This window comes from Mytilus trossulus, chromosome 13, assembly GCF_036588685.1.
Source record: "Mytilus trossulus isolate FHL-02 chromosome 13, PNRI_Mtr1.1.1.hap1, whole genome shotgun sequence".
NCBI lineage: Eukaryota > Metazoa > Mollusca > Bivalvia > Mytilida > Mytilidae > Mytilus > Mytilus trossulus.
Window position 1 is genome coordinate 45,502,945 of NC_086385.1, and position 9,045 is coordinate 45,511,989.

Below are 9,045 nucleotides of genomic sequence, written 5' to 3' on the forward strand. Positions count from 1 at the left end.
TTGTAAATATATTCTAGACAAACATTAGATTATTTACTGAAAAGAAATTTGTTCGCCCTTTCGAAAAGAAATTATTGTTTTATGATCTACATGACACATATTTCAAATATTAATGTGTATAAAATTATATATTCAGGAACTTGAAAAAATGACCAAAAAGTAAAAAGGCCATGAACCAGTGGAATGTTTGATCTAAACTGCTACATGTATGTGCTAATATAAACATTTACATAATCTTGGGTGAGTTACATGTAATACATGCGCACTTGTTGCGTATCTCGTTACATAGTAGGAAGTAGTTGATTGGTATAAAAACGGACTACGGTCCCGGTATATGTCACTCTCGAGTCCTCAGAACAACAGACAGGTAATGAATAATAATTCAAACTTATTTGATGAATATTTGTTTCAAGTGGAGAAATATAATAATCACTTTGAAATTCAAAATATTCAAAACAATAAAGGGGGAGGGATTGACAGTTTTGTGATATTCAAAACATAAAAAAGTATTTGAAAACAGTGGGCCTTGATAATTTTCAAAAGTTAGGGGCGTCTCATAGTTTCAAAAAAAGAATAAAATCATATAATATATATTTATATATATAAGTGTAAAAAAATCAAGGTTTATACATGTTATATGTAAAACATGTTTGGGTATTTAATCCTAAAACTATTCGTGTTTTCGTAAAGACAGCGTTTGGTCTTTCGTTAGTAAGACTAATTTTCTTCAATGGAAAAGTTCTTGTTTGTTGTTTTTGTTTGATGCATTTTGTCACAGTTTCTGACTTTTAGCCATTTCTGTAGACGTTTTAAAATATTGCAGAATGAAATTAGCTATCGCCACAGTTGCTGTTTTGGTTTGCCTTTGTGGCATGAAGGGAATCAGTGCTACCGGGTACGGTAATTCAGCATACGGATCTAGCTACGGAGGTAGTTATGGAGGAGTCGGATACGGCGGTGGATACGGGGGTGGATATGGACAGTCTGGATATGGACAGTCCGGATATGGAAGTTATGGTGGATACGGAAGTTATGGCGGATACGGCAAGGGAGGTTACTCTGGCTATGGACACCAAAGTTCCGGATATGGCAAAAAAGGTTATTCTGGTTACGGAAAGAAGGGAGGTTTTGTTGACGAAACAATTACCTATATGCCATACCAAGTACCAATAATGGGAGCAGGATACGGCGGTATCGGAGGTGGTATTGGAGGTGGATATGGTGGTCTCGATGCCGGTCTTGGCGGTGGACTTCTCGGAGGTGGTGGTGGCGGACTTCTCGGAGGTGGTGGTGGCGGACTTTTCGGCGGCGGTAGTGAAGGACTTAGTAAGTATTGTGTAAAATCTATACCATATGCAACTATTCCAGTCATAATTAGGATGAAAATAGCTAATATAATGTAGTTACATATTAAAATGGTGTTTTAGTGAAACGGATAACAGGACTTATAATTCATATACATGTTTACAAATCGTACGAGCTGAACAAGTGAAATTAAGTAAGGATATTGTGTTAAACAAAATAAAGGAATGTATGTGATTTAGAAATTTTATCATATGACCAAAACACCTTAATGGCGTTCATTCTTGTTTACAAGGCAAACATGTTTTTGTACATACATTTAGAAATAAGATCACTGTTGATAAGTGTAGGAATTTTTAGAAAAGATATTCGCCTGTAAGTTGGACGTGGGAGTGTAATGTGTTGTTTAATTTGTTTATTCAATTTGTCTTTTCTTTTTTAGTTCTTCTTCTGCTCATCGTTCCATTCCTTCTGTCCAACAACAACAACAATAACGGAAAATAAGTGATTGGTTGATACCAGTCATGTGACTACACAGTAAGTACATGCATATGTTACTATAAAAGCTAAGTGATTGGTTGATAACAGTCATGTGACTACACAGTAAGTACATGCATATGTTACCATAAAAGCTAAGTGATTGGTTGATAACAGTCATGTGACTACACAGTAAGTATATGCATATGTTACTATAAAAGCTTAGTGATTGGTTGATAACAGTCATGTGAATACACAGAAAGTAATTTAATACATGCACCAAGTAGATGTAATAAATTATTTGCAATCGTAAGGCCTTCAGCAACAAGGATGTACACATGTATAGGGCACTATACGACATGCATGATTCTCTGTTGAATCGTGTACTGTGGATTCATTATTATTTGTGGGATACCATTTTATTGTGGATTTCGTGGTTAAAGGTGAACCACGAATTTAAATGTACATCAACAAACAAATTTTCTTTAGGTTTGTATGTAGATGCAAAATAATTATTTCAAATATCTACGAGTCACGTGACAATGTTCCGTCAGGACATGAACATTTGTGTCCACACAAATACATGAACTTAGAGTAGTCCAGTTTTAAAGGCAACGGCATAACACATTGTCATCATTTCCTAAGAAAAAAATCAACAGCTACATCCAAACAGTTTTTATTAATCATTTAGAAAACGGCATTAATATGCTACAGAAAAATGGTATAGGGACAAAAACTGGTATTTTAATTTGTTTTTTAAATTAAACACTCAATAATGTATGTTCATTGCTGCTTTTCGTAATTGTCATAATAAATATATGACCTAAAGCTCATTTTCTGACAAAGGATGATAAAACTGTTTATTGAAAATTCTATATAAGTTCCACTGTAATGCTGGATGTTTGTAGGTAAAATTTGCGTACATATATATAAATATAAGTTTATATTGTTATATCATGATAGGGTGCTTCCAAATAGGAGCACACCTTTAGTAAATGTTTATTTACCTGATATTATGTTTTAAGATTTTGACATTATTTTGCAGATGATTTTATCCCCATTAGACTAAAGCTAATGGTTTAATGCAGTGACCGACATGAAATGCTTTGCTGAAGAACTACCATCATATTCTATAACAGCTTATCCAGGGGTACAATGTGAAAAAAAAAGATATCTTTATTTGTTGAATAAAATTTATTATTAATTGAATATTCTCTGCTTTCATGTTTTCCTAGCATCTCGATGAGGACCTTTTCGTTTCATACGATATATACATCTTGAACTATAACTTAACAGTCAATTGTTTTCCGATCTATTAAAGTGGCACGATTGTGTTTCCTGGCCCATAGGGAAATCCGACAGCTTTTTTTTTTAGAATTTGCACCATTTCTTAACACTCTAAAAACACAATTACTTTCATTATTCTATACAGAAAATAAATTTGAGTATGAAGCGTGTTTACTTGTTCTGCTACCTCTATAACAATAGCACTGGTGCTTTTAATAGGTCTTATTCCATTCAGTGAAAACACAATTCTCAAAAATAAAATATACATTTTCGCAATGGCTGAAAAAAAAGACCAACAGACATAATAGAATGAGTACCAAAATCCAACATAGAAGACCAAAGACTAAGCTTCATGAACTCCATCAAAACTGGGGTTGATCTCAGATGCACCGGTAGGGTTACCAGATCCTGCTACACATGTGGCACTCATCGTATTGCAAAACGCTATTAATACCAATGCATGATGTTTATATCATATTACCAGTCATTAATTACGTACATTTATACGAAAGGGAACACTTTTCACTAATGTGTTTACCCAATACTGACCGATATTCAATAGTTTAAACAAGTCATTTGTTAAAGAAATTTGTTTAACTATCATACTAGTATCAGAAAATCTGAAAAGCAGTTTGAAAAATAAAACAACAAGACAGCACGCACTCAACATTATGCAACCTAATTAAAAATTGTTCATTATATAACTTTCAGATAATGGTAAAGCACCACTGTATGTGTAGCTGACCCTGTGTACTTTAGGTGACGATGAATTAGGGGATATTTATTGAATCCCACCTGCCAGAAATAATCAAGTTCATTATAGTGCTTGTCTTATCAAAGAGATCCGAAAATATTCACCTTATGAATTATTGGTCGAATACTAGTCTATATAAGTTTTGAACGATTAAATGTTACATTTTAATTTCGCAGTCCCTAATTCGTGACGCTATGAATCGAGACTATCATGTTAGGAAACACTAGCTATATTGTATATCGTATTAACTGGGAGAAAGATAAATATATTTAATCCATGTATATGCAAGCGCTACAGTAAGGTTGCTACATAGAAATATAATTTCATAGTTTCAAGTATGATTATAAACCTATATTAAAGGCTGAATTGGAAACAAAATAATAAATCGGCCTTTAATTTAGGTTTTTAATCATACTTGAAACAAAGTGCCTTCAAGATAACTACTTTTGTGTGTTTGATGTTATGGACGTTTTGGTCTAAAACTCTCACTATTTCTAGTATGGCATGGTATAGGTTGCAAAAATTCGATATTTTTCATTTTTAAAAATGCAATATTTTATGTTTAATTGGTATATTTGAATTCTTCATTTAAATGCAATATTTTATGTTTAATTGGTATATTTGAATTCTTCATTTAAATGCATTTTTTTTTATTTGAATGGTATACTTTTTCATTTAGATGCAATATTTTTTATTTAAATGGTATAAGTTTTCGTTTAAATGATATATATTTTTTTCATTTAAATGCAATATCTTTTATTCAAATGTTATAATATGTCATTCAAATGGTATAATTTTTCGTTCAAATGGTATAATTTTCATTCAAATGCAATATGTTTTATTCTTTTGGTATAAAAAATCATTTGCATGCAATATTTTTTTATTCAATTGGTATAATAGTTTTTTTTATTCATATGCAATAATTGCATTATGGGAAATTCTTAAGTCCAAACGCAACAACGTTAGTGATTGGTCGATAATTGTCTGGATTTCTCCCTTTTCTTTCTTAACACGGGTGACCAATAATTAAAAAAACGCTTCGGAATATCGCCCCTCTAACTTAATCTGGCGTTCGTGCGAGTACTACACTAGCTGTTTTATTAAAATTATGTGTTCCTAACTAGTATTTCTATTGCAAATTTTCGATGGTCACAACGTTCGGGCCACTTTTCAAAAACTTCCATGATTGTATATAGATATATATGGCACTCACACCACATCTTCCTATATCTAAGTATACTTTTTTTTATTTTAAATAGATTAGACTTTAAATGGTTTAACACTAGTCTTTTTTTCGGGCCTTTATGGCGTTCTGTTCGGTTTGAGCAATCCGTGTTGAAGACCGTTCTTTGACCTAAAATGGTTTACATTTACAAATTTTGACTTGGATGAAGAGTCGTCTCACCGGCACTCATACCACATCTTCTTATATCTATATACAACGTAAACTAGACGTTTCTCAGACTGTTTTATTTTAATCCTTTGCCGCTCGTGTGTACTATTAGATAACTCAATCTGGACGAACAAGATTTATTTCAGTTCTAGCTGATAGTAGCTCTGAGCAAATTTCCAGTAATTGCAAATACTCCTATGGCGGTGCTTTGTGTCTATTGTCTTAAAATTTGTTTTTTTGTGTGTGTGTCTCGTTCCGATATTTTGAGTTAGTCTAATTGCAACTAATTGTACACGTTGTTATTTTTCTGTACTGTTATAAATCCGTCCCATATTCGGGATGGATTGAGTGCTCATAAACATGTTGTTGTACTGTTAAACCGCTGTCCCAGATTAGGGTGGATTTGGGATCCCGTTAACATGTTTAACCCCGTCACATTCTGTATGTATTTGTTTGTCCAAAGTCAGGAGCATGTAATTCAGTGGTTGCCGTTTGTTGCTTTGTTATACATATGTGTGTGCGTTTATTTTGTGTACACTAACTCAGTCGTTAGTTTTCTCGATTAAATTGTTTTACATTTGTGATTTCGGGGCCTTTTATAGCCGACTATGCGATGTTTGCTTAGCTTATTGTCGATGGTCGTACGGTGGCTTAAATAGCTTTTGTTTTCTGTGTCATTTGGTCTCTGGTGGAGAGTTGTCTCATTTGCAATCATACCACATCTTCGTTTCTATATCAACCCTGCCAATCAATTCTTTATTTACAACATGAACCTGTCCAAGGTCAGGAGCCTGTAGTTTAGAGATTGTCGTTGGTTCATGTCTCGACTCATATTTGATATTTTGTAAATTGCTTTGTTATGTATAATTAGGCTGTTAGTTTTTCGTTTGAATTGTTGACATTTTCATGTCGGGACTTTTATAGACGACTTTACAGCATCAGGTTTTTGTCATTGTTGACGGCCTTACGATTGTCTATAATTACTTACATCCACTTCATATTTGAACTCCGGTGGATTTTTCAATTATTTTCCGTGTACAGATGTTCTTGAGTGCGTTTAGAAAAATATCGTCCACTTTCACCTACGTACTGAATACCATATCCCGGTTTGTTTCATGTCAGGAAATAAATAATACTGTTTGTATATATCAGTTTCAAAATTTAAAGAAAATGTCCGACCATTAAACGTGGACCTTACCGTTTTTTTTGTGGAAAGACGGGGACATGTAAGTCATTTTTTGGCATGACACTTATCGATAGAAGGGTAACCACGATTTTTATTGTTAAAAATGTTAGCGATGGTAGTATTTATAGATAACTGATATTAAAGATTGAGACGTGTACACTTTGAACGAGTGTAGTATTTAATATTTTTCCATTTCTAAGCTTCATATTTGTTTTTTGTTTGTGAAATATATTAAGGCCACTTTTTTTATTAGTTGGTTTACGGGATTCTTCTTAAAAAAAGGAAGGGTAGGAGGTCGAAAAAAAATAAAAATAAAAATAATGAAAAAATATAGGGTAGGAGGTCGAAAAAAAATTAAAAAATCAAAATTGAAATTTTTACCAAAAATGGAGAGAAACAAACAATAACACTACTCTATATTATAGTATTATACTAACCATGTATGCAGATCGTTACATAATTTGGTATTAATTCTTGCTGTTTTAATTAAAATTAAATGTGTTACAAGGAGTCCAATGTCAATGTAGATTGATGAAAGCAGATATATATATATATATATATATACAACTCGTCTAAACATCAACCCAACAATGTTAGATCTGTAAATTTGCTTTCGCAAATTTTTGGTTCTTCCCTCGCCGGGATTCGAACCCATGCTACTGTGATATCGTGACACCAAATCGCCTGCACTGCAGCCGTCCCGCTAGACCACACGACCACCTGGGCTCTCAAAAAAAGAGCTTTCGGTGACCATATGTTACCTTTCCACGTCAGTTTTAATCTAGCGGCGTACTACAGTACATGATATATAAGGCATGAAGATGTTATTGTTACAGATCAGCTAAATTATCTATAGTAAAGGATCCTACAAATTAATGTAAGATACAGTCACAGAAAATAATTATATTCATAAGTACGTCTGAGTCAGTGACAACCCTACAACAGATGTATCCATTGGATCGCCATCAATGATGGTGATACATGGCTGTGTACATAATGTATATACAACTCGTCTAAACATCAACCCAACAATGTTAGATCTGTAAATTTGCTTTCGCAAATTTTTGGTTCTTCCCTCGCCGGGATTCGAACCCATGCTACTGTGATATCGTGACACCAAATCGCCTGCTATATATATATATATAAGTACGTCTGAGTCAGTGACAACCCTACAACAGATGTATCCATCGGATCGCCATCAATGATGGTGATACATGACTGTGTACATAATGTAAATACAACTCGTCTAAACATCAACCCAACAATGTTAGATCTGTAAATTTGCTTTCGCAAATTTTTGGTTCTTCCCTCGCCGGGATTCGAACCCATGCTTCTGTGATATCGTGACACCAAATCGCCTGCACTGCAGCCGTCCCGCTAGACCACACGACCACCTGGGCTCTCAAAAAAAGAGCTTTCGGTGGCCATATGTTACCTTTCCACGTCAGTTTTAATCTAGCGGCGTACTACAGTACATGATATATAAGGCATGAAGATGTTATTGTTACAGATCAGCTAAATTATCTATAGTAAAGGATCCTACAAATCAATGTAAGATACAGTCACAGAAAATAATTATATTCATAAGTACGTCTGAGTCAGTGACAACCCTACAACAGATGTATCCATCGGATCGCCATCAATGATGGTGATACATGGCTGTGTACATAATGTAAATACAACTGGTCTAAACATCAACCCAACAATGTTAGATCTGTAAATTTGGTTTCGCAAATTTTTGGTTCTTCCCTCGCCGGGATTCGAACCCATGCTTCTGTGATATCGTGACACCAAATCGCCTGCACTGCAGCCGTCCCGCTAGACCACACGACCACCTGGGCTCTCAAAAAAAGAGCTTTCGGTGGCCATATGTTACCTTTCCACGTCAGTTTTAATCTAGCGGCGTACTACAGTACATGATATATAAGGCATGAAGATGTTATTGTTACAGATCAGCTAAATGATCTATAGTAAAGGATCCTACAAATTAATGTAAGATACAGCCACAGAAAATAATCATAAGTACGTCTGAGTCAGTGACAACCCTACAACAGATGTATCCATCGGATCGCCATCAATGATGGTGATACATGGCTGTGTACATAATGTATATACAACTCGTCTAAACATCAACCCAACAATGTTAGATCTGTAAATTTGCTTTTGCTAATTTTTGGTTCTTCCCTCGCCGGGATTCGAATATATATATGTCCCTGATGAAAGGGAAGTGTCTTTTCCAATTGCATTTCTCTTTGTTTTGTGTATTTATTTATCAAATTTAGATCAGGGAGTGACACAATTTCTCATTACACAATACAATCTTATTGAGGAAATACCATATGTGCTCTGCATATCATATGCCTTCATATGTGGTACATGAAAACATGTCCTTTTTATGCTATTTTACACTGCTAAGTTTTAGCTTATATCTCCAAGAGTCCTATGATTGTCCCTTTTTATAAATGTCGAAGTGATTTTAATTGTCAGACATCTATGACAGTAATACATGTTCTGATTTTGTGTTGGGATCTTGTTCACCATATACCATCTGTTCCATTAAACCTTAATGGGTACCGTGGGAAGGTATTTATGTATTAAAATAATGTATATAATAAGGTCAAATCAGACACCCATCCCTGGCAGCAA

At 34.2% G+C, this 9,045-nt stretch overlaps 1 protein-coding gene across 1 annotated transcript; it reads left to right on the forward strand.

Moving 5' to 3' along the window:
* The first annotated feature begins 257 nt into the window (after positions 1-257).
* On the forward strand, positions 258-2,988 carry LOC134694665 (uncharacterized). The gene is made up of 4 exons (XM_063555710.1): positions 258-367; positions 824-1,326; positions 1,745-1,839; positions 2,825-2,988. Exons 2-3 carry the CDS (start codon positions 825-827, stop codon positions 1,804-1,806), a joined length of 564 nt encoding a protein of 187 aa, XP_063411780.1. The 5' UTR covers positions 258-367; position 824; the 3' UTR covers positions 1,807-1,839; positions 2,825-2,988.
* The last annotated feature ends 6,057 nt before the right edge of the window (positions 2,989-9,045 follow it).

What these genes read in the sequence shown, in the direction of transcription:
- LOC134694665 (XM_063555710.1), top strand. Translation starts at nt 825, where the DNA reads ATGAAATTAGCTATCGCCACAGTTGCTGTTTTGGTTTGCCTTTGTGGC. An exon ending in CGGCGGTAGTGAAGGACTTA is followed by an intron (nt 1,327 to 1,744) that starts GTAAGTATTGTG and finishes TTTCTTTTTTAG; the next exon opens with TTCTTCTTCTGCTCATCGTT.